This window comes from Mycteria americana, chromosome 26 (assembly GCF_035582795.1).
Source record: "Mycteria americana isolate JAX WOST 10 ecotype Jacksonville Zoo and Gardens chromosome 26, USCA_MyAme_1.0, whole genome shotgun sequence".
Lineage (NCBI taxonomy): Eukaryota > Metazoa > Chordata > Aves > Ciconiiformes > Ciconiidae > Mycteria > Mycteria americana.
In genome coordinates, this window is record NC_134390.1 from 353,893 (window position 1) to 380,760 (window position 26,868).

The window sequence follows — 26,868 nt, forward strand, 5'->3', positions numbered from 1 at the left end:
TTACTCGGGCTGTGTAGCATTCTTCAGGCTTTGGCTTTTTATGCTCTTTTTGCTGGAGGAGGTTTTGGAGATGATTTTCACACCTGAGTTGGTGCCTTTTGCACTTCCAGAGCTGAAATTCCCTCCACCAGTGCTCAGACCACTGCCAACACCTCCTCCGTAGCCAAGACGGCTTGCAGTGCCGAGACCACTGCCTCCTCCAAATCCACCTCCAAGACCACCACCACCCCCGAGTCCAAGTCCTCCTCCACTTCCAAAGCTGTAGCCTCCACCACTGCCGCCGCCTCCAAGACCAAAACTGCTTCCGCCACCTCCTCCAAGACCAAAACTGCTTCCGCCGCCTCCTCCAAGACCAAAACCGCTTCCACCGCCTCCTCCAAGACCAAAACCGCTTCCGCCACCTCCTCCGCTTAGGCTTGGTCCACCAAATCCTCCTCCTAACCCAGCTCCACCAGCCATGCCAGAGCTGGAACTGATGACAGCTGGAAGAAAAAACGACCAGAGGGTCGGACTTGGTCTGCTTGGCAATCACCCAGTTCCAGAAAGCACCGTCATCAGGACCTGGACCTACAGGACTTAAACCCAACCCTGTGCAAGCCACTAATGCTGGTGGTAGGCTCTGAAAACCTTATATTGGGCAAAACCTCCCTTTTCCCAAGGTTTCTCACAGCCTCTGGTCCCAGTGGGCCCAAAGCAAGACAAGCACTGTGGTACTTACAGTAGCTGATGGGGTTGAGTCCCTCTCCGCTCAGCCTGTTGGAGGGCAGGTAAAGGGGAGGTTAGAGCAGAATGAAGGAGACAGGTAGGGGGACCAACTGCTGGCAGGGGCAAAGCGATAGTCGCTGTTATTCCCACAGGGATTTTGCTCCCACCTGCTCTCCTCGCCCTCCAGCAGCTTCCTGTAGGTCGCGATCTCAATGTCCAGGGCCAGCTTGACGTTCATGAGCTCCTGGTACTCGCGGAGCTGCCGAGCCATATCAGCTTTGGCTTTCTGCAGGGCATCTTCCAGATCAATCATCTTTGCCTTGGCATCTTTGAGGGCCAGCTCCCCACGCTCCTCGGAGTCTCCGATGGCCGTCTGCAGGGTGGCACACTGCAAGAGGAGGGATTGCGACTCCTAAATGCTGCTTTTCTTTTTGGGTAAGAGTCACCCAAGGAAGAAAACAATTCTGGTTGGGGTGTTAATGAAAAAAGTTATGAGTGAGGTCATTCACCCATAGCTAACATTGCTGGAGTTGAAATGCCAGCCTGGCAAGTTAAATTTAATACGTGTTACAGCATGGTACCCTTTTCAGGAGGGAATTCAACAAGTTTAACGAGGTACATCACACTCTGTGGCTACTAAAGTCCCCGATCAGCAAAGCAGAGCTGCGGTGCTAAGGGACCACAGAATGTGGCTCCGCGGGCTCCTTTTGCCATTACTACCTGGTTCCTCATGTTCTCTATCTCTGACCGGATCCTCTGGATCAGCCGGTTGAGCTCAGAGATTTCCCCCTTTGTGTTGCGCAGGTCGTCCCCATGCTTCCCAGCCGTGGCCTGCAGTTCCTCAAACTGAGATTCAGAAGGAAGAGTAAACCATCTGAGATGTCCAGGTGGACAAGCTGTGGCTCAAACAGCCTCATATAGGGACAGCAGTAATTTTCCCCAGAAATGCATCCATGGCATCCATGGGTCTGTTCACCTTGGTTTGGTACCAAGCCTCCGCCTCAGCCCGGCTCCTGTTAGCAATGTCTTCATACTGAGCTTTGACTTCAGCTATGATGCTGCTGAGGTCCAGGTCCCGGTTGTTGTCCATTGACAGAATGACAGCGGTGTCGGACACTTGTGCACTGAGCTGAGCCAGCTCCTGCAAGGAAGCACACAGGATCCCGGGCCAGCTGCACTTACCTTTTCAAATGCCATGAATGATGGCAGTCGCTGTCCAGGGGGTGACAACAGGACGGAAATCAGGGGAGGAGAGTGTCTGTACCGCATCATAGAGGGCTCGGAGGAAACTGAGTTCATCAGTCAGGGCATCCACCTTGGCCTCCAGCTCCACCTTGTTCATGTAAGCAGCATCCACATCCTGGAAAAGAGCAACCATGGGGACATCTACAGCACCCGGTACCTCTTCTTTAGCTCAGCCAAGAAGTGGCCAAGCCTGAAGATGAGGCTTGCCCCTTTCACTGCTGCAGTGGTGCTGCCTGGCTGGAGAAGCTGTGCTTGGCACACGCGCCTGGAAGGAGCACCAAGAGGACATCTCTTGGCCAAAAGAAGTGCTGGTTGTAACTTTGTTAGTGGATAAGGAGGGGGGTGCAGGCCATTTGGCCTTGGTACCTGGGGTTCCCAGCACTGCTGACCATCTTTGATTCTAACATGGTCTGTTTTGCCCAGGCAACCATGTGTGTATGTTGTGGGACAGGAGTGGGACAAGAATTCACTTCCATCCTCCAACCCCCTCCATTCCTTTCCCCCAAAACCACAATCCGAATGGCAGCTTTTAAAGGATGAGGAGGCAGCTCCATGAGATGACCCATCCTGTAGGACTCTAGCAGCCTGTGCAATGGTTAGGGTTAGCTCAGCATCTGTAACATCTCCTGTCTCGCCCACCTTCTTCAGCAGCACAAATTCATTCTCCGCTGCTGTGCGTCGGTTGATTTCCTCTTCGTATCTGCAGGGATAAAGGGGAAGACATGCTGGATCATACCTTGGTAAGCAGGACAGTTGTACAGGTAGGACTGCAAGGTTTATCTGGGCTGGGTATGGCGTTTCCAAATCAACATCCTGGAAAATGCCTGTGTCTGATTTGTGACAATCCCGTTTCTCAAAAGGTTGAAATGACATTTCGACATAATGCAGGTGGAACAAGGAGGGTACAGCTTCTTTAGATGATTTTCCTTTGCAAGTGTCATGACAAGTTGTTGTGTCCTGGCTGAACCTGTGTTTTCTGATTGGAAAAATGTCGATGGACCACCTTTCTGCTGCTGTCGGGGAAGGCAGGGGTTCTGCAGGGAGAGATACCTCACAGGAGTGGTATATTAGCGGGAGATTAGTTAGGTACCACATTACGGGCTAGAGCACAGAGTGGAGATACGTTTTTTTCCCTTTCCTGTAGAAAGTTTGATGAATATCTCAGGCTAAATGTTCGACTTTCAGAAAGCTAAATTTAAGTGAGATTAATACTACTGCCTAATGCTAAGCTGAACCATTTGCATCCCATTTCACCCCAGGGTGCCTGGATGTGCCACTAACAGGCACTCACTTGTTCTTGAAATCCTCAACGAGGTCTTGCATGTTCTTCAGCTCCCCATCCATGCGGCCTCTCTCGTTGAGCAGGCTGGCCAGCTGCCGTTTCAAGTTGTTGATGTAAGCCTCAAACAGTGGGTCCAGGTTGTTTTTGCCTGAGTTGGTTTTTTGACCCTGGTCCTGCAGGAGGGTCCATTTGGTCTCCAGCACCTTGTTCTGCTGCTCCAGGAAGCGAACCTGAGCATTGGGAAGCGGAAGAGGCTTAGCAGAAGATACCCGTGAGCATGCTGATGGCCAATAATCAGTAACTGGGACTGATGCATAGCACAAACCAAGGAAATCCCAAACCAAGAGTATTAAATCCAGCTGTGAATACCCTCCAGATTATCTAGGGCTATGTTAGCCCATGCAGTAGCTAAGCAAATCTGCCCTCAGTGGACAGTTCTCTTTAGAGACAATTTAATTTAGCAAGCCAATGAGCAATCATTAGAAAATGTGGGTTCAGCTCTTTCATCACTTGCTTTCTTTGACATCCTTTGGTTTTTCTTTCTTTGTAAGAGATATTTATCTTCCTTCATTAAAGCTAAGATCTGAGTACTACAGGTTAAAAGACAAGTACTTAATTGCCTTTCCTTTTCCTCATATACACTACATATTTACCCAAAGCCAAGGAAGGACTTAAGTTGAGTCAATATGAAAAGGACTTCAGCTTGCGGGCAATAAAGCAATAAGGACTAACACGTCTGCTGTGGTTCCCCACAGAGAGAGCTGGGTTAAGTGGCTAGATCTGGACCTGAAACTGGCTTACTCCATTTGAGCTAATATATCTTATTTCTCAGGCACAAAACCTGGATCTAATCCTCTTATTACTAGTTTCTAGACTAGTTTTCTGCCTTGTAACTGTTTAGAAGAATGTTCTTCTTTGATTACTTTAATGAAGACATGCAAATAGGAAATACGTGATAGACTGTAGATCTATGAAGCTGTATTTTCGTAGCTACAAGACTGTCTCACTCCCTCTCTGTCATGATTCCGCAGCACTTGATGAAGTCTCACCTTGTCAATGAAAGAAGCAAACTTGTTGTTGAGGGTCTTGATTTGCTCCTTCTCATCTTTTCGCACCTGATGGATGTTTGGATCTATCTCCAGGTTCAGTGGTGCCAGGAGACTCTGATTGACAGTCACTTCTTGGATTGTACCGACTCCAGGTGGGCCACCACCAAATCCCACTGGGTTCCTGCCACCACCCAGCCCTCCACTGAATCCTCCCAGCCCCCCTACTCCACCAAAGCCAAACCCTCCACCACCTCCCTGTCCACCACCAAAGCCAAGCCCACCAGCACCTCCACCGAAGCCATATCCACCACCTCCACCACCGAGACCAAGTCCAAGACTGCCACCAGCTCCGCCACCACCACCACCACCTCCCAGGCCAGAGCCACCGCCAGCTCCACTCCCAAAAGCAGCTCGGAAGCTGCTTCCAACACCGATGGATATCCTCTTGCTACCACCAAGGCTGTAGAGGCTCCTGCTGCCAAAACCGCCACCGCCACCTCCTCCAATGAGCCTTCCAAAACCACCTCCACCTCCTCCAGATCGTGCCACAGACATCGAACTAAAGCCAGCCCTGTTGCCGCTTGGAATAATAGCTGAGGCAGCGCTGTAAGATCTGCCTCCACCGCCCGCTCTCATGCTGGAAGTTTGCCGGTTCATTGCAGCAGGAGATAACAGCCCGGCACTGGCGAGAAGCAGCAAACAGAGAGTGCGGCTCTCTGATGGAAGGGAGTGTGGGATGCCCTTTTTATCCCTCTGGGGATCTGGGCTTGGTTGCATGGAAGTCCAGTGATCAATTTAGCGCCTTCATGGTTTTGACGTGCCAGGCAGCCAGCTGTCGTATGAAACTTGTTAAACACTGATTGCACTCAAACACACCTATTGGAGCTGGTGTGAATCTGCTCAGCTAGAACAGTTATCTAACTCCCTGATTTTTGGCAAGGAGAGCTCAGCCTTAGTGCAAAGCCTCTGTATGCTTGCAGAGATGTATTATTTTATTCCCTTGCTGTGAAGCAAAAGAAAAGAAACAGACAGGAGTGAAAAAGAGGAATGGCTACCCAGGTACCCCTATGCTACGTATAAGATGCAGTAGATCAGTACAGAGCTTAGTGGAGAGTCCTCTGAATTAACTTGAGTGAAAGGCAGTGAGACTAAAATGGCTAAATCTGAACGTAAAATGTTCATGGGGCTTCTTTGCCTGAAGGCAAAGTGCGGGTGTGATGTTCATGAAGCCTGACGTCCCTTTCAGGGCTCTAATTTATCCGGTCTGCCTGTTCACACTAGTCAGGCAGAGACTGTCTTTTTGAGCTGACTCGGTACCTAGCACAAAGAGGTCCTGATCCATGATTTTCCTCTGAGACACTATATTTAAATGTCACCTCAAATTTTGGCCATTTAGGATTAGGTATTTAGTCTATAGCAGGTTTCCTAGGCTTCCTTTCTAGAGATATTGGCACCTCCAGAGGACAACTCCATCCCACCCAGAGGTTGCCGTTGCAATGTCTCCAGCCAACTTACGATGCGATCAATACATTTTCATCTTGATCTAAAAAGGATTTCAATGAAAAGAGGCAGATTTTCTGAAAAACACTTTGCCCGACTTTGTGGAACTGTATTATTTGCATGCTAACATTAAGATGTAATCAGTCCTGAGTTTCTAGCTCTTTACAGCTGTGATTTCTTTTACAGACCTTTGAACCTTCCCGTTCAAAATGTTGCCAAAAGCAAAGATGTAACCAGCATGAAAAATACTCCCACAAATTCTCGTTATTTTACTTCCTGGAGTCCTTGGGAAAAAGAGCAAATTCAATAGGGTGTGGTGACATTTTCTGGCATCTTGGACTTTGTGGAATGGCAATGTTTAGAGTATTTTATTCTTTGTATTTAAGAACTCAGTTCATTTTCAGCATGTTGCTGTCCCGGTGGCATTGCCCATGCTGTGTGCATGACTGGAGCTTAAACGTATTTGCAGGACAGGACTCTACATGCCCTTTGAAATACATTCATGTACCCCAGTGCTACAAACCATTAAGTACGAGCTAAAAATCCCGCTGGCATCTCTGGAAGAAAAATTAAGCAGGTGCTTCATATTCTACCAAATACAGCAGACCAAATATCTGATTATCCTTGGAGAAATGCTGCCAGGCTGGGTCAAACCGGGAGAGTTGGGTCACTCAAATAGACTTTCCCATTGCAGTGCGAAATTCCCGGTTGGTACAGGTTGGCTTGCTTCTCTTTGGAAAATCTTGGGCTGAATCTGCCTGGGATGTCACCTGAAATTCACGAACATCTATTGCCTTGATTATTTGCATAAAATTCAAAGCTCAGGTGCGATGGGAAAATGAGATTGTCTTCATGCTTTCTTGACCCCAGTAAAGGCAGATTGTCCTGAAGCTGACAAACGGGTTCGGATCAGATATTAGAGCTGAATTAATATAATGGGATTAAAGGTGGGGCTGCCAACAAGAAAGAGGGAATTGTCATTTTAGGCTCCCACACTCTTCTTCCTTCAGCCCACTGTCCACAAGGTATGTGAGCGATGCAAGGGCTCGGTGAAAAATGCACCATTTCTTTAGCGGGCTGGTTTATTGTGCAGAGGAGCTGGGGTTTGTGGGCTCCATACCCAGAGGCAGATGTGGGTTTTTGCATCTGTCGGTTTGGATCAACTCTACTAGACTCTGTCGATCTGCAAAGCGGCATGTCCGGAGTGACACTGAGCAGGTTTTGGCCCCCAGCTGCCCCAAAAAACTTGCTCCCTGCCTTTTTTCTCCAAAATAGCCTGATCTACATGAACGTTTTCAAGTAGGCAGCAGAAAACATGGGTTTTGCAATACTCGGGGGTTGAGAAGGGCAGGGATGATTAAAGGTATTCTCCCAGAAATGCAAGAGCTGCTGGGCTGCTTTGGTACCCTGGGGAGCCGACTGGTTATTGGTGTGCAGGTATTGTTTTGCAGGGAGGAGATCAACGTAAATTATGAGCTGTTGGGGCAACGGGAGCTTCTTGTTTGGGTTTGGGTGTTTCTGCTTGTTATTTACATACAAATGAGATGAAGTCCGAGTTGTATGCGTTGAGACAGAAAAGATGAAGATAACCTTTAGAAAAAAATCCTCTTTTAGGTGGGTGGGTTTTGCCTTCTTGGCAAGGGCTGATCCATTTGGATTTCACCACTCCCCAGCCCGGACGGTGTTGTTAAGGCATGTCATTTATTAAAAAGTAATTAGTGATCTACTACCTGCTGATCACATCCAATAAACCATATTGCTTTCCATTAAGAAGAGCACTGCAGCCATGGGGAGCCTGAATCCACCACGCTCGGCACAGCCTCTGTGCTGGGAGAGAAGCAGAGGCAGACGCTCAACCAGCGGGAACCAGCGGTGGGTTCATCACCGTCATGCCGGCGTGGACAGAGCCTGGCAGGATGGTTGAACTCATCCTCCAGCCATGGAGAGGCTGGAGCAGACAAGCTGTGAGTCAGCAGTAAAGTCTAGGAAAGTTGGATATTGGGGAATAAATTACAACACCCGGTCCTCGGTGTACCTTTCATGGGGTAAATTAACCTGCCCACACCCTGTGCTGCTTCCCGACTGGGTGAGGAGAGACAGATTTCTCCAAAGGGCAATTCAGAGCGAAGTTGTCTCAGGGGCTTTTGACTGCGCCCAGGCGAGCCGTGGGAGGGGAGAAGCCGGCAGGGCTGGCTGGTTTTCCCAGCATCCAGCTGTGCATCCAGCTGTGATGAGTGCCACTGTGGCAAGCCCTTCCCAGCCATGTTATAGAGACCTTTCAGCGGGTCACCATCCCTTGGAAACGGGCGACCCTCGCGGAGAAAAGGGAGGGGGCAACCTGATCTCACCTAAATCCCGGTCTCCTAAAATGACGGGAGAGGGTTTTCCCCTCCCTGCAAGGGATGTTGGAGAGGGACGTCCAGGCACATCCCACAGGCTCTGCTCTTTGTGTAAGTTCATGTGTTTTACGGAAGGTGGGGCGTTTGAGGAAGAAAGGCCCTGATGCTGCGCTTTGGGAAGGTACGCTTTTCTCTTGCTTTCTTTTAAAATTAGCCTACTCTTGTGAGAGGGTTTCAGGGGTGGGGTGTGGGATTATTTTCTTTTTGTTACTACCTGAACTGGTTCTCACCGATTTCTTTAAACAAGGGCCTGGCTGCTTTTTTGTTCTGCCTCCAGAGATCCCAAACAGTGTGAGAGATCCCAAGGGAGCTGCACGTCCCACGAGCAGTTAAATATCCTGGTTTACACTGCGTTTCCAGACTTCCTTGTGGCCAAACTCATCTCTGGATGGAATAAAGGTATGCAAAAGTGCATCAGGAAGGAGAGCAGACAAAGTCTCAAAAACACTTTGTTAAAACTCCACTTCTTGCGAGCTACCAACCCCACCCATTTGGAGATTCATATTTGAGAAAATATCTATGCTTTTGTGATGTCAGGGAGGGAAATAAAACCCGTGAAGCAAAGCATGAATTATGCATGTAGTTTATTGAAGGTACAGCTGAAAGTTTGGAGTAAGCGAAGGATAATCAACTCTGTTCACTTACACATTAAAAGCATTAAATCCGTCTATCTAGTACACACACAGGAAAAACAACGCATGCATTTAACTACAGAAATATAAGGTGCTCGTCGGTGTGTAATTAAAATCTGCTCTACCAAACCCGGTGTAGCAACTTGGACCAATTTACATAAGCATTACCAACCCTCTCGTAAACAGGAAAAATTGGATATTCTGGTGTCATTAAGGAAGTTAAATAACAGCTGCAGTTCCATCTCGGACAATTAAAATGTGGCTTCTCTTTCTGAAGTTGGGATGACCAGATTTTTCATCCTTTTGCAATAACTGCATTAGGGAAAGAAAATCCCTGCTGAAAAGGGGTCAAGCAGAGAAGACTAATTTAAGAGCCAAGATGATGTGTGAAGACAGGTATGGACTCTCTGAAATGAAAATCTCACCTGGCCGAGATCGTGGGGGTAAGTTCCCCCCCCACTCCAAGAAGGACATGCAAGAGAAGGTGGGTTTTGATCATGCAAAGAGTTTTCAGCAGAGCAACTAGCCTAATTGTGTGGGTGTGGGCAGCGCATGGTTGTGTGATCCCTATAGCTGTCAGAAGGAAGGGGAATACTGTTTTATTGCAGAAATGCTGGTTATTTTAAAATATGATGTGTCATCGCCCTCCGGTCTCTACCGGGTTGTTCTGACCACACGCACAGCTGTGCTGTACCTGCTCCCGGCGCCGCAGACCCCTGGCCCGGGAATGATGACAGCTCCCGGGCTGCACTGCTCCACCCCGGCGCACACGACGTTCCCCAGGTTGCCCACGCCGGTGGTGCACTGCACCCCCTCCGCGCCGGAGATGACTTCTCGCCCCACGCAGCTGACTGCGCTCCTCGCCCCAAATCCGCCCCCCACCCTGGGGAGGCAATCTACGCTCCGGGTGCTAAAGCCGGCGCCACCGACACCGAAGGAGGAGACCACCCCTAAGCCCGCACCGGCCCCTCCTGTCTTGACAGCGCATTTGCCTCCGATTCCAGATAGGGATCGGCACTCTCCGACGGTGCCACCGCCACTGACCACAGCTGCGGGAGAAAAACAGGCTCAGTTACTCCCAGAGCAGCTAAAGCCCAGCTTATAAGGAAACTTACAAGCTTAAGAGATTTGTAAGGAAATTAAGGGAATGCTCCATTAGCTTACCTACGCTCACAGGGTTGCCGGTACATATCCTGTTAAGAAAAGAAATGTCTCAAAGATGTGTTTAGGGAAATATTCCCCAAATACAGAAGCAAATAGGTCATTGCTGCCTTAGGAACCCTGCAGGTACTTCAGCTTTTCTGTGCACCCAAGTGTGAGGTGCTGGTCCAAACTGCCCACTGAAGCACTGTGGAGCTGGATCCCCAAATCCCATAGACGTCTTAATATCCCGTCCTCTTCTTGTACCGCAGGCAGGGGATCTGACTGCAGCATGCTTGGTGCCCTGCAATCCAGCTGCCCTGAGAGGATGAGGAGGAAACAGGGGCAATGCTCCCCTCTGCACCCATGGGGAGAAAAAGGGGTGGTGCTCCCCTCTGCACCCATGGGGAGAGAAAAGGGACGATGATCCCCTCTGCACCCATGGGGAGAGAAAAGGGACGATGATCCCCTCTGCACCCATGGGGAGCTGCCTCCACCCAGCGTTTCTCACTGCCTCTCTCTGCTGTTGGGTTTTGCCAGTCGTTACAAGGTGCAGCCAGGGATGCTCCTACCTGCTCTCTTCTCCTTCCAGCAGTGTCCTGTAAGTGGCAATCTCAATGTCCAGGGCCAGCTTGACGTTCAGCAGCTCCTGGTAGTCTCTCAGCAAGCATGCCATCTTGTCCTTGGCTTGCTGCAGCGCAGTCTGCAGGTCAATCAGCTTCTGCCGGGCATCTTTGAGGGCGCAGTCGCCCCGCTGCTCAGCATCACAGATGGCCGTCTGCAGAGCTGCGATCTGTGGACAGTAACGGGCAAGAGGGTGGCCAGCGGTGACATTAAGAGGCATCTCCACAGGGTTGCTCATGTACCCCCTTGTTTCTCAGCTAGGAACTGCCAGAGAGCCTAGATTTAGGCGGAACACATGGGATGGCCAAGCTACTTGGGATGAAGGGGAGGGGACCTGTTGGCTGCACGCCGGTAGGAAGCATACAGCAAACACTGTTTCTGTTATAGCCAAACCAACTGGTTTCTGCTTATTTGCTAAGTGAGAAATAAATCTGCTGCTTTGTGTATCGACAGCAGATGAGAAGCTACAAATATAGGCTTAAGCTGGGGGGGGGGGGTTCTTTGTGGCTCAACAGGGTGGGAGCTGGTGAGGATGAAGCCCTTTGCTGAAGAAGTTGCACACCCCGCTGCCCATGCAGCGTTCAACCCTTCGTTCTACCTGTTTCTTCACGTTATCTGACTCGCACTGCAGCTTCTGGATCATCCGGTTCAGCTCGGCTATCTCGCTCTGGTTGTTTCTCAGGTCGTCGCAGAACTTGCCCCTGCTGCTGTGGAGCTCCTCCAGCTGTTCAGGGGAAGAGGATGATGTTAACGTGCCCGAATCGCCCCTTCCAGGGAAGGAGGTGACTCTCCAGAGCCACACTGACATCGGTGCTCCCGGGGAAGCACCCAGACATGACCGCAGCCCAGACAAGGCGACAGTCCCAGGTAGGTCCTGAGCATTTACCCTTTGGGAAGGGGATGGTGTTCCTGATGGGTGTGCACAGAGGAGACCTCTCTGAAGCAGCACTGTGATCTGCTGTGCTCTGTTTTTACAGAAAAGTCTTAAACCACAGTTTTAATTTGGGGTGGGTGGGTGGCATTACTTTCTTTAGCAAACTACAGTGCACGCACACTGTGGAGTGGGTTTAAGTTGCATCATGGAGGACAGAAATGGTCCTCAGAGTTTTGTCGGCCAAGGGATTTCATTGCCATCTGTGCTGGTGGTGTGAATACTCACTCTGGTTTGGTAGAAAGCCTCCACTTCAGCCTTGCTCTTCTGGGCAATCTCCTCGTAGCAGCACTCAACACTTTTGATGATGCCCTCCATGTCCAGGTCCCGGCTGTTGTCCATTTGCACGATGACAGAGGTGTCACACAGCTGGCAATCCAGCTGAGCTCTCTCCTGCAAGATCCATCGCATGTCAGTCCCCTTCCCTCAACCAGCCCAAGCCAGGCATGCAGGTACCCCTGGCAAAGGGGGGTCTGGTAAGAAGGTGGAGGGTTGGGGGAGGTTCTCCCATTAACGCCCAACTAGAACATGGGGTTCTCCAGGTGGGTGACTGGTTTCCAGCAAGAGCTGGCAGCTGGGACCTGTTTTGGTGGCACAATATGGGATTGCTGCGTGCAGTTCCCTAAGGAAGGGTGGGGAATCCTGGTGGAGCAACTCGCTTCGTTGAAACTTGGCGTTTCTGGCTGCGTCAGCAGTTTTCTGGGCTGTGAAGCCCTCAGGGGTGAGTGCTTTGGGCCCCATTGCTTACAGACTGCTGGGAGGTGTTTGGGTAGAAAAGGTGCAAATACAAAGTGTTCTCTGCGTGTTTTGTTAAAAACTTGCTACGTTTTAGACAAAAGCATTACTTTCACCAAAATACTTTGACTAAATGTAGCTTAAAAAGTGAAGTGCTAAAAATATTTGGGTTTTGAAGAGTGAGATGTTTCAGTGGTTCCCAGGGATGGTTCGGATTAGAATTTGAGGGGCTTTTTCATGTAGAAGATCCCTCCCTTTGCAGCCAGCGATATAGGAGACAACCAAGAACACCCTTTGCCTTCCCAAACTGTGTGCAATAGTGTTGTTATCAAATACATATGAAGAGATACAGATTTTTGGGATGCAATTTCAGGATTTTCAGAAAAGACACCTTTCCCTGCATTTAATTTCGGTGTAAGAGCTCAGGGGGGCAGCAGATGATGCATCGTCCCCGGGGCAGCAGACAGGGAGCTGGGAGATCTTACCTCGGCATAGATGCACTTCAGGAACTCCAGTTGCTGCCGCAGGAGGCCCACTCTCACCTCCAGCTCCTCCTTGGTCAGGTAGAGACAATCCACATCCTGGAGAGACACCATGTATTTGGTGAAAAGAAGTGAAGAAACAAGGACTGTGGCAAAGCCCATGTTTTCTGTTAGATTTGGAGGAAACCTATTTCCAGCCCTTAAGACATCTGGGTTTGCATTGTATGTGCTTACAACCTGATAGGGGTTCTCCACATTCATTGGGTTGCCTCTATTTTGTGGCTACCCGATGAGGACTCAGGCAGAGTCATGGTGCCAGGACCCCCCTTTTCTCTGCCTGGCCCCAGGCCCAGGTTTTGCCCACGCGCCTGCCACTCTCAGCTGGTCTCACCGGCGTTGTCCCTGGCATGACTCACCTTCTTGAGGACCACAAACTCATTCTCCGCAGCCGTGCGCTTGTTGATCTCATCTTCATATCTGCAGGAGGGAAGGAGAGGGGTGGGATGCTGAGCCCCGGGGGTCCTGTCCCCACCACCCAAGCAGCCAATGCAGAACATGGGAAGCGTGATTAAAACCAGAGCCTCTCACTATTCCCTTGGTACCTCTTTTTTGATTTTTGCTTTGTTGCTATTTCTTTCCTCCCCACTGGGCTTTGTTCAGCAGTTTTAAATAGTCCACGCCAGCAGTATCGGTGGCTGGAGTGAGATGGCAGTAAATCAGGCCAAACCACTAGAAATACAAAACCCCGTACCTCAGCTGAAGGCTTGGATTGCTTCTTCTAGCCCTGCTGCTTTGTGTGATGTTTTTCTGAAGCATCCAGGACTCTGCTCTGAGTGTTTATGGGGAAACTGTGGCCAAAATGCCCCAAGGGAGGTCAGGAGCTTGAGCAACCTTTGAAACTCCCAGGTGCAATGGGAAGGAAAGCCAGTGCATAATGACCAAGTAATTGGGACCTAGAAGAACTTTCACAAGATGATTCGATGATTCTACGAGTCTGACCTCCTTGGTGGTGGCTCAGCGAGAAAAAACACCTGAGATGCTTGACTGTAAGATCTCTGGAGAAAGGATTACTCTCTTATCCTGTGCTGTATACCACCAGCCACCAAGTGTCCTAGTTCGTGGCTCAGCAGAGCACATGGGGAGCTATTAAGGAATATCTGCAGCTTAGATTAAAAAAACAATTCCCACATTCCCTCTGGGAAGAGAGAATGAACCCCAGCAGAGACAACGTGGATAAAACATAGGGTGGAGACAAATAGGCTGAGGGTTTTGTGGGAACGGATGGCACCAGGGACATGAGATTTGGGGGAGCCACAGGCACAGATGATGTGGGAGATTTGATATGGCAAACCACGGTGGTGTGCAGGAGCATTAGGGAGAGGAAAAGTGGTTCCCTGTCCCTCTCCCTAAGGAAACACTGTGGCTGAAGAGCTCTCCCAGTCCATCACCAGCATCTGAGATGCAGCAGCGGGACCCCAGTACAGGAAACCAGCCCAGTACCAGTGTTCCCTGCCCTACTCCCCTCCCTGTGCCCCGGTTTTTGGACCCATACAGTGCAATTGCATTGGCTTCACGCTCAGAAGCACCGCTCGGGCTAGCAAACACCCCGGTCTGCAGCTTCTCTCTGCCTACTACTTACTTGCACTTGTACTCTTGAACCAGGTCCCTGAGGCACCGCTCCTCGTTTTCCAGCCTCTCTCGCTCCCCCAGCACACACTCCAGCTGCTTCCTCAAGTTGCAGATGAAGTTCTCGAAAACGGGCTCCAGGTTTCTCCTGGAAGCTGGGAGGACATACTGCTGCAGCAGCTCCCACTTGGTGGTCAGCACCTTGTTCTGCTGCTCCAGCAGCCGGACCTGGGGAAGCAAGAGATGTGAGAGTCACGCAACCCTCTCTCGTCCCAGGCAAAGGTGCTTTGGGTTTCTCCACTTCCGAAAGGAAGAGGTAAAAACAAAATCAGAAATGCAAACGGTTAAGTGCTGATTTCTCAGCAGCCTGAGTGAGACCAGCATCTTCTCTGAGCTAAACCTGGTCCCGCCCAGGACTCGTATCACGGGCTGAACAACGTTGGTGCGTTTGCTCTGTGTTGAAGCCAATCATCTGTTTGACCAAAGCTCAGTTCAGCCAAACGCCACCTCTTCCCCTGCGACAACTGGCTGGCGGAGCATCCGCTGCCTCCCCTGATGGGCTGAGTACAGTAAGGAGTCTTTCGCAGCACTAGAAGCTCCATCCAGGATCTCATTTGAATGTATCTGATTTAAACTCTAACCACGCATATTTATCATGCCTTTCACTTCTAGATTAAAGAGCTCCCTGGTACTTGAGAACCTTTATGGATCATGAATAAGTCATTTTTCAAATGGGAGGAAGCGGAGTTGCTCCTCTTACGTGGGTTTGGTTTTTCCAGCTGCAGAACAACTCGCAAGGAAAATCAAGATCAGAAAGAGCAAAGGCTTCTCTGTTGTTTGAAAAATCGTTTCCTGTAGCACATCTCTAAACAGTAATGAAAACCCTTAGGCTTAGCTAAGAAAACAATTATAAGTTACATCTGTTTCCTAAATATCTGTGATAATTAGGAAATAGATAATGATAATTCCTAAATACCTGTGATATCTCTGTGATAAATTACATCTATTTAGGAAATCACCAAATCATTTCATTCACAGAGTGGAGGGACAGAGAAGTTAAAAGTGTTCATCTCATTTTAGCTAGACATCTATCTTTCTACATCTCCTTGATGAAGCACACAAACTGTTTTAGAAATGCAAAAGTCCTTTGGAGTTTATAGAGGTGTGATAGCAATGTCAGATTATACATTTGTAATAAAACTTCCTATTTTGCCTTTTTACATTTCCGTGTCTCCATCCCTTCTCTCACAGGTTTTGATTTACTGTATCCCTGGAGCCGCTCCCGATTTAGCTATTCAGCAGATTGGTGACCATCGAAAGGTAAAATACCGGTGCGGTTGCCTTGGTGCAAGGCTTAAATCCAAACAGTCTCCAGGTCAGGACCACCATGGTCTATCAGAAACGTTTACGATATCAGGATGCCAGGAGAAATGGCTACCAACGTTGCCTCGCTAGAGACATCCATCCGTCAGAGCCTAGAGACATGAGACAAACAGCCTGCGCGCAGGGAAGCGGGGTCTCACCTTGTCAATGAAGCAGGCGAACTGGTTGTTGAGGTTCTTGATCTGCTCTTTCTCGTGGGTCCGCACTTGGCACTCCTCGGGGTCGACCCCCACGCAGAGGGGCTTGAGGAGCTCCGGGTGGATGCTGACGCCCCGAATCCCTTCAGATCTACCTCCACCGAGGCCGATGCCAATGCCGCCGCCATAGCCTCCGATAGCCACGCCGTCCCCGAGACCTCTGTAGCTGCCCAGGCCCCCGTAGCTTCCGCAGTTACCAAACCCTACGACCGTGCCCACGCCAAAGCGGCCTCCGCCATAAGCCACGCCACAACGTCCAACGCCAGGGCCACCGTAGACCCCGCTGCGGCAGCTACCACCGAAGGAAATCCTTTGCCCTCTGCCCAGGTCGCAGACGCTCCGGCTGCTGAAGCCACCAATTCCACATCTCCGTCCCACCGGCTGGCAGACGGAGGCTGAGCTGCTGTTGCCCCTGCCGAGGCCGCAGACCGCGGACGCGGAGGAAAAGCCCCGTCTTCCCAGGAGAGAGCTGGAGGTGTAGCACTGTCGACTCATGGTGGCTGGGGGAGATGGGAGTGAAGCGGTAACGGCAAAGCAGAAGAGCAAGAGAGGAGCAGGGAGTGAAAGAAGGAGATCTCCTTTAGCTTCTCTGAGGCAGAGCCCTTCTCCTTATATACATTTCAGGAGGTGCCTGAGATGCAAAAATTTAATTTATCCACTGGGTTTGGTCTGCCTGGCAGCAAGGAATGGCTTCCAACATTTTAAACCCACAGCAAACACTTCTATCTCATACGAAATAATGTGGAAATTAAAATAAACTGCTTTGCTTGCAAGCTTCAGTTTCAGGACTTATATTTTACTTAATTAATCTGCTTCCTTATTGTGTAATTATAGTTTAGGAAAATAATTCAAGGGGTTTTTATTCATGGCTTGTTTACGGTTTGGTTTCACCACAGCGTTTAATTATGTTTCAGGATCTCCTGCAAAAATGTCGTGTCAATGCCGCCCCTTCCAGGGTCTCGCGCCAGCTCAGGGCTGGCTCTTGAGCAATGACCGGTGGCGACAGGGCAGAAGGAAGGCATATCTGCCAAAGCACGGCACTGACGTTGTCGGGAGCGTTCTTGTAAGCATTCATTTCTTCCTCTCATGGGTATGGCTGCGGCTCTCGTAGGCGATTTGGTTGCAGCCATGTTTGCCGGCTCGCGTGCTGATAAGTGGAGCGGGATGGGGTTGGCAGTTTCCTTATCAATGGAGCGTGAACGGTGCCGAGGACGAATTCGGTCATGGGGCGGATGCTCTGGCAAATTGGGGGTTCAGACAATTGAGACACTGGTCCAGCTGGGCTTCCTGTGCCCCTTAGAATATATGGAATTGAAGATAAGGCATTTCTGGGAAACGCTTCGCTGCAGACAGCGATTTATTGCTGAATTATGTGCCTAGGGAAGGTGATAATTGTGTTTAGTATCTGGGTGTGATGTGACTGGCTCACACGGCGAATTCACGCAAACGATAGCTGGAGATGCAACAAAGAAGTGAAGCGAAGTGTTACAAACAGGTTGAGAAATGTTAGCCGGAGTGAACTTTTCTCTTCGTATTCCTGTGACACACCTATTTGACATTAAATTATTCTAGTAATATCTGTTAATGAGAAGGTACCGTACTGTCTTAATTAAAATTCTTAAAAAGATTTTTGAATTTGCTTGGAAACAAATAAAGTTCCTTTTTTGCCTTAACAAAGGGGTCTAATCACAGAATCACAAGTGATTGCAGGGCTTGCCCTAAGAAGTCTTTGCATCTTTGCTGGGGCAAAATTAACTGGTTCTGGGAGGATTCCTAGTCAATGCTGTTGTAAACCTGAAATAGGTTGTCTTGAATTAAAAATAATGTAAAGGAATTATGATGATTTAGAATATTTGTGGAGTCTCGCTAGGTAAAGATCTTCCTTTTTTTTTTTTACAGGTCTCATAGTGGGTTGAAGTGAACTGTAAGATACTGTATGCAGTTATAATCATGCAGTAGTTCCGTTGTAAGCTCCATCAGTCCGAGTATATTAGGATGCACACCTTGCAATGAGATGTACTTTCATTTGTGAGATTGAGATAGTTGGAAAAAGCAAACGAGCTTTTGGGCCCTGCATCCTTCGTGTCATTCTGCCCAAGATAATCCAAGCACTGGGACCTCTTGCTAGTAAGTGAAAGGGAGAATTATTTTGGAAAGTTATTTTATTTTGTGCTGAAGCGTTGGTGCAAGCAGTGTGGAGGACAGTTGGGTGCGTGCTCTGAAGCCAAAGCTGGAGCACTGCCTAGGAACAGGGCATTCATGGATGGGCTAAAGCATCACTGAGCCTTTAGGTAGGTCCATACAACATGACTTTCATGAACTCTTCAGGTGGGCATAACCATGGGCAAGCTGAAAAGCAGGGAGAAGTCAGGCCATCAGTGGCACAACTGGCTGTGGTCCTGCTTTCTGCATGGCTGAGCCCTGCACGCTGGCTTGACGCTGCTGCAGTGGGGCAGAGACGAGGCACCAAGGATGGTGACCAGAGCCACTGCTCCGAGGTCTCCCATCCAGCAGGAGCACAGGGAGAGACTCCAGCTCCTTTTCACGGCAAGAAAGACACAGCCCTTCATCCTTGAGGGTAGTGACTTACTGGTTTTTCCAGCTGTGAGAAACCTGGATCTGGTTTGGATCAGGTCCCTGTTTTCCTCCATATCTCTGCTTGGCTGCCCACTGTAGAGTGCCTTGTGCTGCATGGGTGATACAGGCACCACTCGAGGGCTGTGGACCCTCCAAGCCCCTGGTTTTGTTGGAAAGCAGGGAAAATGCCACTCGTGGGACAACCATCCACATTCCTCCACCACCTGCGAGCCCTGAGAGCCCTTCTTACGTACGACGTGCTGCCAGGCTGTTTCCCTGCGGATCGAAAGCAACAAACCTGCACTTCAACCTTCGGCTCCTCCTCGCAGCCGTAAGAAGTGGCTTCTTTCAGGTGCCTAGCCTTGCACATCAGAGAGAGACGGTTCAGGGCAGCGCTTGTGGTTTCCATCCGCTGAGCTTTCACAAAGCCGGTTCGCAGTCACATGGTGGAAGCCCTGAGCACTGGTTACATCAGCTTCAAAGGAGGAAACATTCTGATGTGATTTGGTCTTCTGAAGAGAAGGATTGCAATTGCTTTTATTTCATCGGCCATACACATGCACAGCCCTGGCTCAAGTCGGATGCAAATGCCTTCTTCGTAGAGACCTTCTTCATGTCTCCATGCTTTGTCCTGGTTGATTGCACATCAGATAGTGTTTGAAGAGCTGTAGAAAGGGACTAACCTTCCTCTTTATAAGGAAGAGGTGAAACTGCTGTTTTCAGGCTGATGGGATTGAGCAAAGCTTTAAAGCAGCAGCTTGCACCCGGATTTACCGGGGAAACCCCTGAGGTCCTTGGCCCTAAATATGCCTTGAACTGTGGTGGCTTCCATGAGGCTTATGCCTTTGAGATTTACATGTACCCAGATGCATTAGGATAAATTAATTCTGCTTAAGCACCTTACTAAATTGGGACCTGTTAAGCCACCCGTGCAGATAGGGAGAGCCTAGGGGTTTTTCCAACCTCCTGTTATGATTCCAGCTGTAACAACCCAGCCATCCAAGCCTGCTTTCTCCCAGAGAGAAAACCACTTTTTAAGACCCTCTCCTGAGAAAACAGGGTTGGCAGGGCTTGGCCGTGCTGGTGCTCTCCCTCCCTCCCTGCAGGCTGGGCAGCTTTTGTGGCTCCTTGCAAAAGGGACCATGAAGTCGCCATTAAAATGGCTAATGAGGCCCCTGGGACATCTCCCTTTGGTTTCACGGGTCCAGCCGTCCAAAGGTGGCTGTTCCCAGTCTCTTAACTACAACTTGATTCTGCTCCCACATCAAAGCAGATGGTGGATTTGTGGGGACCAGGGTAGAGATGATGGTCTGGGCTCCTTCCATCGCCCCTGGGCACCTTGCTTTCCTCCCCATAACCTTGCTCCACAGCAGCCGTTCACCCTCAGCCTGGCTTGTCCCTGGCCATTACATAGCTTTTATGCTGCTTTAGGGCAAAAAGATGGACAAGATAATTCCTGAGGTTCCTTCCAGGCTGTTCCCAGAGCATCGATGGTCACTGCCCATATGCACCATCTGCATTCGCAGTGCTTCTAGATAAGACCTTGCCAAAACTTTTACCCTCCTTCTGCAGTCTTTCTGCTGGACAATAATAAACTGTGGGTGACCAGTGTCGGTCACATCACCAGTATTGGTGAGAAGGTGTTGGGGTACCACGGCAGTAGCTAAGCAGAAGAGAGTGTAGCTCCCAAAGGCCATGTCTCATGCAAGGAACATGGAGAGCTACCTACTACCCAGAGCTGGATGTCTGCCCTGCCTGTGTCCGCTGTGATGCACTGGCCACGCTTGGTGCCCTGACGGCAAAATCCAGGTGCTTCATTCAGGGCAACTGTGTCATATTCTGGGCAGTTCTTTATTCGTGTGTTGGAAAACCTGGGTGTTGAATGCGGAGCTGCATGCATCTTTCAGACAGAGCTTCTGTGACTTCTGGATGTTTGACTGCAGTAGGCAGGATGCCAGCAGCAGCACAAGGCAGCCTGTTTGGATTTTTTAAATCTCTGTTTCGATGGTGTTACCAGGTGACCTAAGCCAAGAAACTCTCCTTCATAGTTCTTATTTACCACCTTATTTTGCAAGAGACAAATAGGTTTCGTACCAAACGCCACGGGTGTCCACCCCCTTCCTTTGTAACATTCCTCTTTTGCATAGGAATTCGTAAGGTACTTTTGCATCATCTGACCAAATTCGTGCTAACACTCGGGGCCGATGGACTATTAGGGCTCTGAGTAATGGGGTGGAATTGGTATGGCAGTGTCATGATGAAAGCACAACAGCCAGGACTAAGCACCGGGAATTGCCACTGCAGAGGCAGAGCAACCGCATGCCAAGGAAGGACACGAGGTTTGCACTGAACATGTTTTTCTGGGGAAAGACGGGCAATCCTTGTAAAAAGCTGCAGTGAGAACCACATCAGATTTTGAGGTTGGAAATGCTCCTGTACCGTTTCACGGGACAGTTGTCTCTTCTCTTCTATGATACAGATTTTTTTAACCAGAAAGCATGTTCCTTCATGCGCTAAGCCAAGCAGGGACTCCAGAGATGCCCTCCAGCAGCTGAGTGAAAGGGGAGAGTGTGGGAGGAGGGAAATTCAGCCACTGAATTTCAACTAGTTCCCATTGATAGGTCTGTAAATCTATGTCTGTGTGTGCACATGAGTGTATATAATAATGACCATAGAAAGTAGCTGTTCAGTGTGTGTGGTTCATGTAATAGAGTTAATTTTGCAAACTTATAAAAGGTTTCTTAAAAAAAAGAGGGAAGTAGAGACAATGGACAAACACTGCGTGCAGTTTATTGGCAGCAGAGCAGAGAACACAGAGCTTTTATCAGCAATACGATCTCTGTGTGCCGCGTTGAATTAAAAAGCATCACTGCTGAGAGGGACAAGGAGACGTGCTCAGTAGAGAGCAAACCCTATTACTAGCCTTGTAAAAATGACTTGGCAGGTGAGATAACATAAAAGAATAAAAACACTTCTAGCGTGGGAGTCCTTTTACCTGAATTCAGCTACCTGAAAACTAGTCACCAAGTTGAAGCTAGAGGCATGGGCTCCATGAATAGTCAATGAGAGAGCTTGGTATCATCAAGCAAAAGATTGTTTTCTAAAGTCACCAGTGCAGGAGAACCCGGAGACAAGGAGTCACACTTTGCAGGGCCGTGGGGGCACGATCCAAGAGCAGAGGTGGTATCTATGCGGCTACCAGCCTCAGCAAAATAAAAGGACAAATACAAACCAGGACAAATAACAATGCCGTGTTTATGAGCACCTATTCATTAAGCTTTCCAGATGGACACTCAGATTAAGGAGATTACAGAAGGTATAGCTTCTAGAGGACGTACCTATTATCTTAATGAACGGTTGGCGTCACTTTTGTGATTCATTTTGCCACCAACACGCAAAGAACTCGCAACGCGTCACTCCAGAGGTGGTGGCTTGGTGCATAAGCTCTGTATTATGGTTGTATCCACTGGGTTAGCTAGAGATAAAGAGCAGTATTTGTCCTAGAGGAATTTGCAACCAACTTCTATTCATCACAGCCCTAATACTCAGAAACACCTGCTCCAAAGTTACCTCAAGCCCCAGTGCTATCTGCCCTGGAGAGCAGCCAGCTCAAACATTGGGCACCACAGTCTTTATTTCCCCAGCTCAGCAAGCCTGCAGGGTTGTAACCTCCATTTCCAGGGATTAACTCTCTGAATTGCTAGCAAACCACACATTCAGGGAGATAAAGGCAAGCAACAGTGATGATTATACCTCTGGACTGGTAATCCCTCCTCCCAAAGCTAAATGCTCCTCTGCCGCAGCTATGTCCTCCAGCGTGCAAGATCACTACGCCTTCAGAGATGCAAAGTCACGCTTTGATTTCACTGTGTTTCTGAGGTGGATTTCTTCACTTCTTGACCTAAATCTCCTGTTTTAGGAAACTCTTTCTTCCATGGCCAGAGATGTGCCCATACTGAGTTTGAAACCCAGCTGGGCCACTATCACTGTCCATTGCACCAGACTTGGGAACCTGCGCTGCAAGAAAACCCAGCGCTCAGTGACTGGAAAAGAAAGCCAGAAATGGCACAGAGAAATGGAAAAGAGAAAATCTTCCTGTGCATCATACATTTTTCATAGCTGTGCCAACAGGACTCCCTGGCCACGCTCTGTTGGAGGATAAAAGGAAATACGTTATTAGGCAAATCTGCAACTTTCAGAAGAAACTGCACTGAGTGGGATCTTAGAAATGACTATTTCATTTAACAACTACTCTTAACTCTGCACCCAGGTGATGCTGAGTGAATCAGGCACCCATCTTCCTCCTCCGCTCAGTGGGGATACACACACTGAGGAGATTCATTTGGGGAACTCCGGTCTCATTTCTTGAAGCAACATCCACACATCGGTGTGTTGCCTTGTTATTCTCTTTGTTCTTGTTATTATGTGGTTGCTTTTTCTCCTTGAATATCCTATGGGGTAATCTGCCTGCTGGGCACCGCGTGTGATACCAGGGAGTGTTAAGCACCTGCCTCTCTTGTTCTCCATCCAGAAATGGCTTGCATGTGGAAATCTCAGTGACCGAAAGCCAGCTTGGTGTTCAAGACATCCTAATAATTGCACACCTGGCCTTCCAGCTCCTCCTTGGCTTAACGTAGAGAGCATTTCATGTTTTTTTTCTCCCAGGCGTTTTTGCAAATGCTGTCACCACACTGCTCAGCATCGCAAATATCCGTCTGCAGACAGGCTACCTGTCAAAGGACGGACGGGTGGCTTTACTTTCCCTTTAATTACTGAGCATGACAGCTGTGGCTTCGTTGTCCTCATTTCAATTAAGGACTGACAGACACCCAAGGCGCACTGTCCCCAAAGCGTCATACCCCCTTTGAGTGCCTTCTTTCAAGTTACTCCAAGAGTATATGATAAAGAGAACCAGTTGCTTATGAGATTGCTACTGGGTTTGGCATAATTGCCAGTTGCTCTGCAGAGGTTTAGCACCTCCTTCCCACCCAAACCCTTCATCACTGTCACAAGCAGAGCACTGCGGGGCAAGCTCATGGTCTCATCTCCAGAGCCGGAGGTCTCAGATGCTGAGTGTTCAGACCCTGTTTCTCTGTTACACTGAATCCTCTTTCCTTGACCCTGGAACTGAAAGAGCACCTTAAAATGTAAAAGGGTTTTATGCTTTACCCTTCCACCTGCCTGCTTTCTTCACATAACATTGTTAATTTAATTTCTCTTGTACAAAATAGCCCATTTCAAGAAAGCTAGCAGAGATCCTGTTTAATACACTGTCCTAGGTCAATACTTGGGCTCTTCCAGAGCTGGGGGTTGCACTTGTGCAATGGTCTTCAGCAGCTGATGTGTCCTTCATTCATGGCACAAAGCCTTGATGTCTGCTCTGAGCTCTGTTCAGTGCCGGGGTTTCTGATGGTGCTCACCTCCCAGGGGGTGTCCATTTTCACAGTGATGGAGGTGTCGCAAATCTTGTGCCTAAAGGTTGCAAAAAAGCTGCAGTCCAGAGTGATTCCCCCTCATTTGCATCACTTTTGGGGAAACGCAGAGCTAATTGTATAATGGGAGTCTTCATCCTGCAGCTAAAATCTGACCTGGAGTGATTCATCACTGAAGAATATACCAAGCCTCCTTTAATCCTGAAAAAGGATAAATCCACCCACTGAACTGGACCATGGCCAACGAGCGTTGGGTATAGACAGAGGATTCCCCATGTAGGTAACACCTGAACGCTGAAGAGTATCAGTGGGATTTTTGTTCCCATATGCAACTACCACATAAGCCCTATTAGTGAATATGTTGGATAAGTAGACGGTCCAGCTCCGAAACCCAACGCTGTCTACGCTAAACTGGGCTGTGCTAAAGATGAGGGTGTTTCCAGGAAAAAAACATAACCTGCATTTCCCTGCGGACAGAAAGGGAGGAATTGCTACCTCTTCAAACACACATCTCAGCAATTCCAGCTCCTGCCTCAACAAATCCGCCCTGCCCCGCGGGGCTCTGTTGTGGCATGGCGTGCACCGTCCAGCTCCTCAGGAGCCGACGCAGGACCAGCCCCATGCAGACACCGAGCAGTTCACACTCAACTAGCCAGTTGGTTTGCATGGCTGGTTTGGGTTTGGGTTCCCTTCGTTTATTCTAAGTAGACTTGCAGATCATGTTGTCTGCGGTTAGGAGTTTCCTCGAGCCACCTCAATGACACAAGCCTAGAAAAAGTGGAGAAGGAAAGTTAAATCTCCTGGCCGGTGTTTTGAGAAGAGTAAACCTCCTGAAAAGGTTTTATTGAGGTAGGAGAAAAACCCTGAAATCCTGACCAAAGGCAGAAAAAAACCTCTTGGGGGCAGCCAGGTCAGAATTTACCCAGACGTTTGGTTTGGCCACCAAACAGAAAGGTCCAAAATTCGCTTTGTTCTAGTGCAGCTGAGTTGAAGCATCCAAAGAAAACTGATGGTTTTCCATTAAAATCACCTTAAAAGGAAAGAAGTTGTATCAAGCAGAGGCAAGAAAGATCCAGCACAATCCTATATTGCTTGTACCCAACAAGGTGGAGAATCCTACATCCACATGCTGAGCCTGGACCACAAGCCCAGAATATCTTGCTCCTACCCTGATCCATCCCTTTTCAAGTGACTAAAAAAAAAATGACTCTGACTAAAAGCTTCCCTCTCCCTCCCGTTAGTAATATTGACCACATCACAAGAAACAACTTGCTTTTGAATATAATGTGGATTGTGGAGCCGTCTGGCTGCAAGGAATGAGTGTTCACAGGAGGAACTAATTACTGGCTAATTTCTTACCTGTATTTATCCACAATCTGCTTTGTGGCAGGCTCTCTGGGTATCGTTTGTTCCCACTTGCCGTGCAAAGTGTCTATCCACTTCCTCGGGCTGCAGATGCAGGGCTGAAAATAATACAGCCTCAGATTTCCCATCTGTGCAGCCACAAAACACCCAACTTGGCTGCCTACCCTGCGTGCTAGTACTAACAAGAATATAGTCATGATGATAGTGAATGGTGTCTTCATTAAAGAACAGAAAGCAACGTATCAGGAAGACGGCTAGGCCATCTCGTTTGGTCCAGGGATCAGAAAGGGGAAATAAAACCACCGTGCTTTCTGGGTGCTGGATACATAGCTTGAAAATTGGATATCTGAAGAAGAAAAAAAAAAGGCAAATGATCCCTGATAATGATTCCCTGAGTAATGGTAAAAAATGCAATAAATCTACATCTACGTCAGACCACAAAAATGCAACTTCTTTCCTCCAGGAAATTCTGACCTAGTTAAACTTTTTTTTAACACCTAGGATAAAAAAGCTGAAATTAAACAAGTTTATTTTCTTCTTTTTTTTTAAGTAGGATATTCCAAACCATATCTTTCCAATTTGGCTGGGGGCTTCCCAGTTTGGCTCTGTAAGGAAATCACCGCAGAATAAAGCAAAATTCCTTATCAGCAAAGCAGGCAGATTTGCTCCTGAGATTTCTTTACCTATGTATTTCATAGTCCCAGATGATTCAGCCCCGGAGCTGTACCATTGCTGGGAGCTTTCATCTATGCTGATGCTTTGGCTGTTTTCACTGCTTGCAGAATGAGTGGGACCAGGATCACCGTCACCGTGATTCATCCTGCAAGCTCCTCTGCTGCTATAAACTCCAGACCTTCGGCACTCACTGGGGTTCCTGCAGTCGCTGAGATCTTTAAAGCCAAAACTGTGGTACGTACTTCCACATCTTGTACAACCCTCGCTGCATCCTGTGTGTGGTCCACCACCAAGGTCTCCACAGACTTGCACAAGGGCCAAAGGGGGTCCTTGTTCCAGCAAAGCTGTTCACATTTCTTGCTGTTGCTACTGATTCAAAGGCTGAATGAGTTTGAAGCCTTTTTAGCTCACAAGCAGCAGAAAAGGCAAAAGCAAAGGCCCATCGTCCAATGCTAGACTGCAGAGGTTGCATCTTTAGCTCATTCCAGGTAGGGAGAGAAGAAAAAGGCACCTTCCCTGCAGGGAAGGGGCAGAGCAGGAAGGGAAAGAGCACGTCTAGTGGCAGACTTTGAAAATATCCCTTATGTTGGGCATGGTTGGATGAGATAAATGTCTTTGAGCCTGCATGGTTTTGTTTGGTTAGTGGTAATTGGTATCTGGTTTTGACATGAAAAAACATTATAGTAACTATCACACACACACAGAGAGAATAATGAGCAAGTGAAAAAGCTTAAATTACAATCTTGGCTCGGAGAACATTTCCTTCTTTAATGTATTCCACTCAGATTAATTACCAGTTCAAATATTTACTGCGAAGCGTGTTCCTTCAGTTGATTGCTGTGGTTGTGCTGTCTCTTCTGCCTCGTACTGTAGGGGCACGCTATGGAGA

General features: G+C 48.7%; 2 protein-coding genes and 1 long non-coding RNA gene across 3 annotated transcripts; 1 reads left to right on the plus strand and 2 right to left on the minus strand.

The window, feature by feature from the left end:
- Nucleotides 1–4,965, minus strand: LOC142421152 (keratin, type II cytoskeletal 6A-like). The gene is made up of 9 exons (XM_075525684.1): nt 4,282–4,965; nt 3,242–3,462; nt 2,590–2,650; nt 1,970–2,065; nt 1,682–1,846; nt 1,426–1,551; nt 873–1,093; nt 719–753; nt 1–482 (listed from the first exon to the last, which is right to left on the minus strand). The coding sequence occupies exons 1-9, from the start codon at nt 4,936–4,938 to the stop codon at nt 1–3; spliced, it is 2,064 nt and encodes a 687-aa protein (XP_075381799.1). The 5' UTR covers nt 4,939–4,965.
- Nucleotides 4,966–9,466: 4,501 nt separating this feature from the next.
- LOC142421157 (keratin, type II cytoskeletal 4-like) lies at nt 9,467–16,425 on the minus strand. The gene is made up of 9 exons (XM_075525695.1): nt 15,874–16,425; nt 14,364–14,578; nt 13,141–13,201; nt 12,728–12,823; nt 11,736–11,900; nt 11,175–11,300; nt 10,525–10,745; nt 9,977–10,005; nt 9,467–9,861 (listed from the first exon to the last, which is right to left on the minus strand). The coding sequence occupies exons 1-9, from the start codon at nt 16,423–16,425 to the stop codon at nt 9,467–9,469; spliced, it is 1,860 nt and encodes a 619-aa protein (XP_075381810.1).
- LOC142421166 (uncharacterized) lies at nt 10,454–16,665 on the plus strand. The gene is made up of 3 exons (XR_012778849.1): nt 10,454–10,553; nt 11,259–11,443; nt 15,602–16,665. It is a non-coding gene; the product is annotated as an uncharacterized LOC142421166 (long non-coding RNA).
- The last annotated feature ends 10,203 nt before the right edge of the window (nt 16,666–26,868 follow it).